The following is a 12,485-nucleotide window of genomic DNA, read 5'->3' on the forward strand; positions in this document are numbered from 1 at the left end:
ACAGGATCGGGGCCCCATCATTCTGGGAATCATATAAACAGAGACAGAAATCTTTCAGGCAGGCATTATTTTCCTGTTACGTTCAAGGGACCAGAAGGAAGCATGGAACAGGAGGTGAGAACTTGGGAAGAGAGGACAGAGGCAGGGAATGCAAACACATGGAACTGAAGGCTGCAATTCTGCCAACTGCTCTGTGTGGGATCCACTTGTGTGGAGTAGTTTTTAAGATCACGGCCTAGATTTCTATTAAAAGAAAAGAAGGAGGCAAGCTATTCTTGGGGCACATTATACCATACAAGCTGATCCACCATTTAAATTATTAAAATTATGTCAAAAATTTGCCACTGATTCTGAGAGAGTGCAGCTGGATTTTGCAATTTACATGCAAAATTATGAATATTTAGCAATAAATCAAACTGAAGGGCAAAGTAAAAGGTCCCATTATCTAGCTTACAACAACCCCTAAGATCCTATATAATTGTCTCTTGCCTGAGGTTTCCCTGGGTAAAAACTGAGTAAAGACTCCATGTCAGATCCCATAGAATATACAACTACTGGAGAGAGCAGTTTTATAAAGTTTTGCTTTGGTTCTCTGCCATTAGCAGGATGAAAAAATAGAATCATGAACTCTTTCCTGGATTTCATTTTATTTTATTTGGAAAGGATCCTAAAAGGCTTACTTTGAACTTAAGTACCAACCACAGAAACATACTCATGTCTCTTGGCTCTTAACAAGACAGGCTGCCCTTTTAACCTAGTATGTTTGCAGTGTAATGACCAGACCTCAAAACATCATCCTCTCTCATGCCGTTACATGGCTGGTCAGGAAGAATAGAATGTCTTTTTGTAGCTCCTCATTCTCAGCAGCATGCTGCTTATTGTCAGTCCCTTACATTTCCAATCTAGCCATTGACACTGCAGAATTGTATTTTTGTCTTAGAGGATGGGGGGGTCTGGCAAGAATTTTGCAGATTCATAAAGCAGTTAGAAAGCTATTGTAAGGGCAATATGCCTGAAAATCCTTCCTGCCCTGGAACTCTGCAACACGCACAGTCACCACTGGCCCAAAAATGGCGATTCCAGAAATTATTTCTGAAGTTGGGTCATTTTATATATCCATATGTTAAGCACATGAACTTGGTTTTTATCTGAAATCTTGAAAACAGCAATGATTCTTTCCAAGCTTTCAAAGCCAGTGAGTACTAAAGTGGAATAAAAAGGACATGTCCTGAAAAATCTGGTTCTTAAATTAAAAAAGGCAAGGCACTCTCCACTGCACTGTGAAGGTGGGATTTTCCAAAGCTCTCAGCATTGGCCTAACTCTCACTGACTCCATTGCATCAATGGGAGCATAGTTAGACCAATCCTAAGTGTTTTTGAAAATCTTTACATTTCTGAATTGTGATGGGCACTAACTGTGGGATAAGCAAAGCTGCATTCTTACCTAGGCTGTCACAGAAGTCACTTTTCTGATTAAAAACAAACAAAAAACACCCAGCCTAGACATATCCAAATGATTTGAGGACTTTTGTGTGTGAGTAAATGTGATAGTGGAGGGTCAAACATATTACACCCGCCAAGATAAACTCTGGGTGGTAAAGAGGGAAAGCAGAAACTCAGTGACAACATTCTTATGGCCAAAAAAAGGGCCAACCCAGTGAATTGTCAGTGAGGGCCTATGGCAAAGCCCATAGTCAAGAGAAAAGCCTATTGGTGTGGTGAGGTTTCTCTCACTCAGAAGTTTAAAGAAAAATATTATTAAATAAATGTGGAGAGTTAATTTTGAGTTTAAAAAGTTCAGGTGTAGTACTGTAACTAGTGTATTACATTCAGACATGTTCAAGTCTATCAGCCAAGCACATCTCTAATTATTTTGAACTGAAATGGCAAAAAAAAAAAAAAAAAAAAAATCTTATTTTGAGCACATGGCATTTGACAATAGTTTATCTATATTCCCATGACTTTTGCTCTTCTCACTATGATCTCTCCATAGCGTTGCCTACATTTTTAAAAACAGGGAAGGTAACGTCAAACATTTATCAAGATAAAGAAGGAGGGCATCCTAGTATTTAGAACAAGGCACTTGGGGATCTCAGATCTCCTTTTTTATTATTATTTGCTGTGACACTAATTGAATGTACAACAAGGGGAAACTATGTAATACTTATTTAACCCATATGTAAATTGTATAAAAATACTTACCGACACCTCATAGGAGAGTTGTGAGGCTTAGTTAATATATGTTTGCAAAGGGCTCTAAGCTCCTTGATAACAGGTGCTACAGAAGTGCAAAATATTATTATTTTGGTTGTTTTACTAATTTTTATTTTGTAACAACAGGCTACTGCTTGATGGATTGTTTTCCAAACAACAGCAACAAATAATTGCTGCCGCAAATGGCAATGACAGGTAGCCGTGAACATATACTGGTTTAAGTGTGATCAAATAGAAGTGCGGCTGAGCAACTGTCAATTGACTTTCAAATGAGAACATTCCACACTGTGTAATCATGCAGTGCAGTACACAGACAGGTTTTCTAGCTAAATGCATCAACTTCTGATAAAACTGTCCAGCTTTACAGTACACATAAAACTGTATCCAAGCAGAGACTCATGTGATACAAGAATGTGCTTCAGCCCTCCTAGAAGTTGGGGGACAGAATCTTTGTAGGTAGATTGTCTGTTAAAATGGCATCACTTTGTTTAAACTTATTCTTTTTCTCCAGAATTCTCTTTTGAGGGTCACATTTGCAGGGTATGGACCTGATTCTGCTCTTATTTACACCAATGTACAATGCACCTGCAGGGAGTCACATCCTTTCCTATAACTGCTCCGATGACAAAGCTTTGCTTCTTCAACTCAAATAGGACACAAAGATAGAGGATACAAAAGTAACTGAAAATGCTTGTGATTTGTGCCCATTTGCTTCCCCTTCCTCCCCACATTAATCCTAGCGGAAGGACATTGTTGTGATCATTCAACACCCCGCCTTCCTCTCTAATGTTTAAACAACATGCCAAGCAAAAGTACACTCTGCCTCAAAGGTTCCAGAGATTCCCCCATCACAGTGGCCTGTCTCCAGCATGCAGAACATTAACAATTAATGTGCCTTTGTGAAATAGTTTGACAGGAATGAGCATTAATTTATTCAAATAAATAACAATAAAGTTTCTGTGCTTTAAAGTATATGGGCCAGATTCACAGCTGATCAGTGGAGCTATGCTGATTTAACCAGCTGTGGATCTGGCCCAATAGATGTTAACAGTATTAAAAATGGACTAGATCTCTAAATGTTTTGTAAAAAAGATGGATGGATATTTGATCCTCTAGGGTGTTAATGTCCCTTATTCCAATATCCAGTTAGCTTCACTAAAACATGGAAACAAGGTTAAATGTTTCTGTAAACGATAATAAACAAAATTTACAATTATTCTCCCCCTCCCCCATCTTCAGATTTTTTTTTTCCCTTTGGAAAAAACACTGAACATTGATTGAAAAAAACACAGCAGGTCCCAGAGACTTACATGGTATGTCAAGAAAGCACTCACACAAAGTTAAGACAGACTATCCTGTTGGAAGCCATGCTTGCACAAAGAAAGTCAAAACACATTTGGAGAGGTCTACGGTTATCACAGCACAGTCGGCATTCCTGGACCTTACCTTTGAAGAAAGGGATGTAATGATGTCTGAATGCAGATGTAGGGCTTGGGTGTTGGGGCAGGGAGATGCAGCTACTGGTACCAAGAGTCTGAGTACCAGCTAGGGGGCAACAAAGAGTAAGTGAAAATAAACTATTTTGTTCACTTACTGAAAGCCACAAAATATTCCTAGCAACAACACCCTTCTCACAGAAGCAGTTTTCTCTTGATGACATACGAACTTGGAAAGTATATTTTAGCTCCAGTCTGTCTTCTTGTTTCCAAAATAACACAGGTCATAGTACACAGTTTGGTAAGGGACAGCGACTTTCCATGAATGGAAAGAGAACAACACACAACTGATAACTATGTCCTGGGTTACACAGGAGGTCAGACTAGATATCAGCAGGGCCAGATTTACACCTTACATGCCACTAGGCACAACATCTTCAGCACCCCCCTGCCTACAGCTGACTTTTGTGTTTGCCGTAAAAAATGAAATAAATAATAAAAAAAAAAACACAGCCTCCCCGGGAAGGCACGAGACCCTCCGTCATGCACAGCGCTCCCAGCCTGAACCAGGGCACAGCCCACCCACCCCAGGCTAGGCGCAAGGGGGGACTGTTCCTCTCCCCACAGTGAGCGGTCCCCAAGTGTCTTCCATTCCCTCCTGCAGCCCAGCATGGCAGCCATGCTCCGGCTCATCCCGTGCAACTGAATGGGGTGCTGGCTACACCCCTCCCTCTTCCTCCATGGCATGGGGCGGAGGGAGTGGGGTGGCTGAGATTAGGAAGGGGCTGGGACACTCCCAGCTACTTCAGCAGCCTCCCCACCCAGCCGCGGCTCACAGCACCCCCCAGACGGACTGACTTGGACGCTCACTCTGGCCCACCCCACTCTGCTCCAACTGGGCGGCTACCAGCCCATGCCAGGAGCCTGGCTGACTGTAGGAGAGCGGTATGTATTAACTTTTAACCCACTTTTAACTTTTAGGCACCCCTAGGCACATGCCTACTGTGCCTAATTGGAAATCTGGCCCTGATGATCAGAATGATCCCATCTGGCCTTGGAACCTATGAATTTAATAGGTGGAACATCAGAAAATATTCCAGAAGAGCAAAACCTTACTATAAAGCACACTGAGGAAAATCAGTGTTTTCAAAAGCTGCAAAAGGGATGACGTGTTTATAAAGGGTCACAGTGGAATGAAATGGGGAGATACATCATCTCTTTCTTTGCTAGGAACTTTGTTAGGGCAAGGTCCAGCTCCCACTGAAGTTGCTATTTTGCTATTAGTTTAAAGGATACAGGATCAAGCCCACAATGCAGGAAAATGCATTGTTAAGCACATGCCTAACTTTAAGCATCTGAGGAGCCCCACTGAAGCCCTTTTTTGTTGCAACACCTCGCTCTGAGGGCTAATACTGTCAAAACAACAAATACAGGTTAAAAATTCTTGCAGTCTCCCCCTCCCACCAAAGTTGTACAGCTTTATAGCTCACTTTGGGTTGGGAATTGTTTGTTTTCCTTCCCCTCCCCATCTTACTCCCATAGCGTGCAACCAAGCAGAATCCTGATGGAACTGCTAGAGTCTCAGCAGAGACTAATTTACTCTCCTCAATAGATCTTCGATACTTTACTTTTTTCCATCCCCATCAAAGACTGTATGAATTATGAGACACAATCTTCTGTAAATGATTTCTGTAACCCATAAAACTTTCATTTGCATTAAGATTTCCATTTGAATGAAAGCTTATTGATTTTCACAATGAGTTTCTGGTCTTGTAGTAAAACACTTTTTAGGCCCCAGTCATTCATCAATATTTTTGTTAAGATGATAGAGTGACCCAGGAAATTATATAACTCTTTATTGAGGAGCTTTATTACCTATTTTTTAAAGGGTCAAATCCTGCAAAAGCCCCACTATAAACGCAGGGTATCCTGACAAAAATCAGAAGGGGCCCAGAGGCGTATCACTGCTGCTACCGTGACCCTTGGCGTAAAAGAGGCTTCTGCAGCCACTACTATAGGAGAGTTTTGACCAGCAAACTGGCCACTCCTCCAGCCTGGTCCTCAGCCCACCCAAAGCAGCGAAGAGAACCACCATGAAACATTACTCTGCAGTTCAAAGGGGGTACAAAGTGCAGCTGTGCAGTCTCTTGGCTGCATGTCCGCTTCCCACACTGTGTGGTGGAATAATTGTGGTTTTGTTGTTTAGATTCCCATGATCGGTAAGGCTAGGGGCAGGATTAAGACCTTACTCCATTACATTTTCTGTTTTCAGCTACCACCAACACATAATTTCCTGATGCCTATTAAGTTTTATGAAAAAAAAAAATCACCGCATGTGCATAATCGAAAGTACTTGTTTGTTTGTCCCCCTGGGCACCTCTGTTCACATTAACCAGCATGTTGTAATACACTTGAAAAGGGAGGCTGGAATTGCTTTCCACACTGTAAACCTTTCTCTTGGTATCTTCTACAGTTACTAAATAGGCCAAAGGGGGAGGAGGGGAAAGAGAGATTAAATGAGCCTGCTTGTCAATTACCTGGTCTGCTATAATGCTGAGGAGAATGGGATGTTGGAGTGTAGCGACCATAACCCAGAGATCCAGTAGAACTAGGACTTGATGTCCTATACTGTTTGAAAGATCTATCATCTTGGTCGCCCTGAGAGGAAAGGGGGAAAATCTAAATCAATAGCAAAGACAGAGTGAATTACAAGATATTCAGAAGTTATCCATATCCATTGTTGTTTTTTTGCCCTATATGCAAAGGGCCCAATCCTGTCTTCATGCTCCGTGCAATCATAATGAAATGAGGGCAGAATACAACCATAAACATCTAAAATCGGTTATTATTAGAGCAGTTCCGGAATTGCCAGACATCATATCAGAGAATAGTCATATAAACATGGGAGGCAGCATATAAGAAATGCGTCTAAAATGAAAACACAGTTTGAAAAGAATGTACTATATCTGAAATGTTGTTTTAGCACTATGGGCAGAATTCCCAATTTGTTTGTACCTTTTATTTGTTTAAACACAAGCAAAATGAATGTACGATGACAGCATTTTACATCCATTTTGTACATGTACATGTGCAAATAGTCAGACAAGGTGCCAGACAGTGTAGAATCAGGCCTCATCTGTTTAATTATGCTATGCAGATCTGTTGTGCCTTCTCTGTACAACACATGCTGTACTATAAGCAAAACACATTCTATAATACTCAGGTGATCAATTTATGTATGAATATGTATCATTAGATTTAATGTTCTAGCATTACCACTTTCTATTTAAACCTATATCCTAAATACTTTAATTCCTGCAAATATACCTCACAGGGTTGTTCCCTTTTGCAGACTTAGGCCACTTCTCCCACAATCACTGCCGAGATTTTAATTCGTTTTGTAGCAAGTTGGTGACTGAAAATTACAAATTGGTGACTGAAAAAGTATTATTTTCTTAGGAAGCAAAAGCCCCCATTATGTAGAAATCACCTTTGGATAACTAGCATCACTTTGGAATTCATTTTTCTCAGTCCTTATATAGAAAAATCAGAATTTACCTGAGTAAGGTTGAATTAAAAAGAAAACAGTCTCAGATCAATCTCTCCTGCAGAAAACACTGTGGGAGGGAGTCCTGAGAGATACCCTTGCAGAATTATTCCCCCAATATTCCATCATTGGGGTGGGAGGGGGAGAGAGTGCTCCTCTACGGAATGTCACAGAGCCACCCTCCAAACCTGGGAGATCCCCAGGGATCTGTCTGAATTCTAGGGGACCAGCTGATGGCCAGGAACATTCACATGGAGGCCTTGCATCTCCATATCTGCTTCCACCCCGCCCCAACATCCTCTCCTAAGTTTAAGGCAGTGCCGCTCCATCACAAAAACACAGCCAGGATGACTCCTGGCCACAGCTGTCCCCTGAGTTGTCCTGAGTCCTAATATTATTCCAGGGTCCAGAATGGGGACAACATGTATCATTGGCCCCAGTTCAGCCATCAATTCCTTTCCCCCTAGCCAACGTATTCCCTATTCTCTCTCCCCCGGGCAGACCCCAGACTCACAGAATACCCTTTGTAGGGCCAAAAGAGAGGCTGCAGTGCCAAAGGGACATCTTTGCTCCCTTCCACATGGATGGAAGGTGATCTGTGTCCAATGGATTCCCTCCAGGTGTATCTCTGGGATGGGAAAGTAAAGAACGATCAGGGTATGAATAAGCATTTGAATATTTGACCCGGAAAGAGCATGACATGGAGATTTAGGGGCCTATTGTGCCATCAAAAACATGGTCATGCAGAGCAAATGATTTTTATGACGGTACATGGCAATGGACGACCACGTATTTGAAGATAGAAACGAGCCCTTAAGAGAAGAGCTATCTGCAATTTTTTTTAAACGCCTGTATAAGAATTCAAAATTGTCCAAACAAAAAGGGAGAATAATTTATGCCTGCCTAAACAGGTAGCACACTGTAGGCATTTCGTAGCCTTCACTTCTGATTGCCACCAACTACTCCATGTTCACTTAAATCCCATGGTCATGTTGAAATACTTCTGCATGTCCTTTCCTAACTAGCTACATATCATCTACATTCTTACTTCTGCATAATGTATTCCAGGCAAAAGAGCATAATGTCTTTGGAAGGCAATCTTTATGAAGTAGAATCTTAATAAGTACAGTTCTTTATAGACCAAAACAGTGTCACTTAATGAGCTAAATAAAAAGTGGACAGGACAGTGCAGTTTATCAATATTGAGAAAAGTCCTGTAGCGCCGCTCATTTCTAAGCAGGCTGAATAGCTTTGTAAGTAACAAGTACCATCCTTAGCACAGAAAATACACTCTGCAGAGCGAGGGCAAACTGTGGGCATATCTGAACATCCTTAAAGAATTCATGTGACTTTGTGAATCACAGCAGTTCCAAGAACAGTACCAATGTATCCTCTGGAGTTTACTATTATGCAGCATAACAGATGGGCAGTAAGTGAAGTTATTGTATTTCTGAAACACTGATATTTCCACTTTGACTATCTCATGCATGTTTCTGCATGTTTTTGTCTCTGTAAGAAACAGCAAGCTAAATCTGTGGAACACAATGAGTGATATATTCCTTTTAAAAGAAAAATATCAGATAAATTTCATTTCTAATTGAGAACTCTACTTTTCTCTCTGAACCAACAGTTCTAGTGACAGTTTGCAATTTTTGATATTTAAGGGAAACTATCAATTAATTATTGGGCCCAAATCTCCAATTTATTACAAAAATTTTACAACAGTGTAATTCCACTCAGGTCAGTGAAGTTATGAGGACATAAAACTGGTGTAATGGAGTAATGAGTCAGGCCTGCTGTATTTATTTTCCAACTACATAAACTAGGAATTACTGCTCCTGAAAGTGGTATTTCTTGGGTGTGATGTCCTTGTGCTGCTTCCAAAGTGGTATTTCTTGAACTGGCATCTTTAACAATGATGGTCCTGGGTATTGGTATAGTTCCATTAAAGTCAATGGAACTGTGTGCCTATATACATATAGGCAATTTAATTACATGTATATACAGGTAGTTGAACCGGGGAAAAAGTGGACAGAAAGAGGCACATTAAGGCCCTAGTCCAAGTAATTAAAAATGCTAGCTGTAAATGTAAAAGCAGATTACAATTCAGAATATAATTTATTTGGTAACATTTGAAAAAGTTATGATCATCTAAACTTTATTTCGTGAAGTAACTATTTCTGAAGTAGAAATGCAGATGACAGCCAATGAGACAGATGCATTCAGATGACAATATAGAAGCACAGCAGTTGTTTGATATAAGTAACAGTATTAAATAAACCTCTTTATAAAGATAACATGGCTCTGCAGACGCAGGGGGCAAACCACCACCATTTCAGGCTCTGGTGATTATCTTTATAAACAAGTTTAATGCATCATGAAACAGATCAGAAAAGAACAAAGGCACTGGGGATTACCTCAGTAGGTGTTGAAGAGAGCAACTGAGGTGACTGCAAACGGCAACACACAAAGTAACAAATTAGTCATACAAAATTCATGCAGGATGCTATTTGTGAGAAATGCTATGTTAACGGTATCAACATCCATGTGTAACACGTATGACATATACAGTTAAAACAAGACATCCACCAAGTAGGTCAAAAATACTAAGTTAGATTTTTTAAATAAAAATGAGGAGTAAAATGGAAACATCTTCCTTACACAGCTGTAAAATTATTTCATGTCAAAAGAGAATCCCATGGGCAGGTTGCACTCTATTGAATCTTACACTAAGGACTGCACCTTTAATAGAAAAAAAACCCTTGTTTAAAGCAACCACTTTAAAACAGAGATAAGCCTATGCCAAACCCTCTGTCTAAATACAGCTGAAGTTTGGATTGGAATTTTGAAGCTCAGCCCATCTTTGCTTTAAAGTATTTCAATAAATCAGTACATTTCCCCCCCTAATCTTTAAATAAAGAACATCTTTACTTGGCAACTAATTTTTGCTGTTCCCTCATTTTTCACTCACAATTGAGAGAGAAATTCTGCTTTCTGCTACACTGTTGTAAATCCAGAGTAATTTTATTGAAGCCAATAAAGAAACTGGTACAACAGAGCATAATTAGACCCTATTTTTAAAATATCTTAGTTAAGTCACAGGCAATTAAGCATACATGTTACTTATGCCTAGCACTAAACTATGCTGACATTGGCATAGTTGGTTTAGTTTAAGGTAACTTAATAATACCCAAATGTAACTGAGTAAAACACTACAAGGAAATATTGATAGTGAAGAATTTTAGCATTAGAAACTTTTAGAAACATTTTATATGCTCTTTTGTTTTCTCTACATATCATCTCTGAAACAGAAGGTTCTGACTGACAGCTCAGTTTATAAGGGCATTTATGACTAAATAGTTTGGCTAACACCAGTCTAAAAATAACTGTAGCACTCACAGAAATGTTTCTATTCATTTAAAAACATTTTATTTGGTCTTGAAACTAAAAGGAGTCTGTTTAAAAACCCTTTTCAATAGCTAAGGATGCATAATGTCCATCAGGTAAAGGGGCACACATGGATGTTTGCAGGGACAAGGACATACAACTCACATCCTAACCTTGGAAAGAACAAGTGGTATCAGTTTTATAAGGCAACGAAAGCTATGGAATGGCATTGTTGTATTGGTAAAAAGCAGGACTACCATTAAGTGATAGCATGTCAAATGATTAATGGTGAATGAAGGTGTCATTGAACAGATTATGGCTCCACACATGAAGTACCTCCCCAATTCCCCTAGCAGGAACTGCTCCCTATGGGAAGAAATTTAAGGGGCCCTGTGTTTTTTCAGTAACCCAGGCTACACTGAAGGTGAAATCTTGACCCTACTGCGGACAATGTGGGTTTTGCCACAGGCTTCAGGGGAGCCAGGATACGACCGTTAATCTTATTCAATGCCTACAAGGGATTTACAGATTTTATGCATATTCTCATGCTTATTATTAAAATCACACTCTTCTTCCTACTGCTTTATTATGCTTTCTGCTACAACACTCACCCTATTCCTAGATTACTATACCAGGAGTCACCAAACTTACTGACCCTCCGATCTTCAGAAGTTTGAGAGCCGGAGAGCGCCTGCCAAGGCTTCAGCCACTCGGGAGGCACCTTCTGAGGCTCAGAGCTTCAGGCCCACTCCTGCTGAAGCCCTGAGCCCTGGCTGACATGCCCCATGGGGCTGAAGCCCTGAGAACCCCTCCCTGCAGGCAGAAGAAGCCCCTAAACCCCCCACACTGCCACAGGGCAGAAGCCCCAAGCTCTCCCTCCCCCCCGCAGTCTGATAGGTGGAGAATGGGGGTGGAAGTAGGGGCTCTGCAAGCTGCATTTTAACTGTAAAAGAGCTGCATGCAGCTCACGAGCCACAGTTTGGCCACCTCTGTACTATACCTCCCAACTACACCTTTCAGTGCCCTCTTTAATGGGAAGAGTCTGATACCCTTACTGCCATCGAACAGTACCTTACTCCACAGTTTCAGCAGGCCAGTTCATGGAATAAGGTGCTATTCACTGTGAGCAAGGATGGCAGAATCTGGGCATGTGATACTGGAAATATTTGGATCCTGAGGAGAGAATTAGGTTAAGATGCTGAATGAATTAATCTAAGTCCGATGCATGTAAAAAGAGTCCCAGTTTCCCATTAGAGCAAATTCTTTCATGTTGAATATGTTGTGATTCAACTTCTGAACCACTCATGTAGGGCTATTCAGGGTTATATCTTAGTTATGGGTTGGCAACAAAATACCCATTCATCACCACTATTCATAGGCACCCTTAAAATACCTGGGCAGATGCTAGAAAGCCAAACTGTCAATGTAGCAACATCATTCCCACGAGCAAGACCTCCAGCAGGTGGGATCACGGGGAACAGCAGCAATGAAGCGATGGTTCCAGAGCTGCTAGCCCATTTCCCAGGTGGATTATTATTAGGAGCATAGAAATTATCCTTCAAGTCATATTTTTGTTTGGAATTGATGTGAAACTGAAAAGGGCTAAATGAGCTTGTCTAGAATTCGGGGAGAGGTCAGCATTTTGTAAATCTTGAAGAAATCTTCTTATGTAGAAACAAAGCAGAAAAGGCCAGTTACGGTGCTTATAGTTCCCTGTCAATGCAGGACTGTTCCCTACAGTACCTTTACTTGTGCCCTTTTGAACAGAACTACGAGTCATGTGCATAACGTACAAACATTCATGCTCGCAGAATTTAGGACTTTATTATTCTATTGCTATTATTTCAAGCATTTATTTTTACCCATCTATTTATATCCAAGTTAAGCTAGTGTTCACAGCA

At 40.6% G+C, this 12,485-nt stretch overlaps 1 protein-coding gene across 17 annotated transcripts in view; it reads right to left on the bottom strand.

The window, feature by feature from the left end:
- ABLIM2 (actin binding LIM protein family member 2) overlaps nucleotides 1-12,485 on the bottom strand; it is a 214,829-nt gene that overhangs the window by 52,723 nt on the left and 149,621 nt on the right. For 8 of the 17 annotated variants that reach the window (XM_048848971.2, XM_048848965.2, XM_048848960.2 and 5 more), the window contains 3 exons: nucleotides 9,615-9,647; nucleotides 6,188-6,308; nucleotides 3,661-3,759 (listed from right to left, as the gene is read on the bottom strand). In XM_048848971.2, the coding sequence (XP_048704928.1) occupies nucleotides 3,661-3,759; nucleotides 6,188-6,308; nucleotides 9,615-9,647 (253 nt within the window). The remainder of the gene's footprint in view (nucleotides 1-3,660; nucleotides 3,760-6,187; nucleotides 6,309-9,614; nucleotides 9,648-12,485) is intronic. The other 9 variants (XM_075128053.1, XM_048848973.2, XM_048848969.2 and 6 more) reach the window with 3 other exon arrangements.

The sequence above is a fragment of the Caretta caretta genome, chromosome 4 (assembly GCF_965140235.1).
Source record: "Caretta caretta isolate rCarCar2 chromosome 4, rCarCar1.hap1, whole genome shotgun sequence".
Lineage (NCBI taxonomy): Eukaryota > Metazoa > Chordata > Testudines > Cheloniidae > Caretta > Caretta caretta.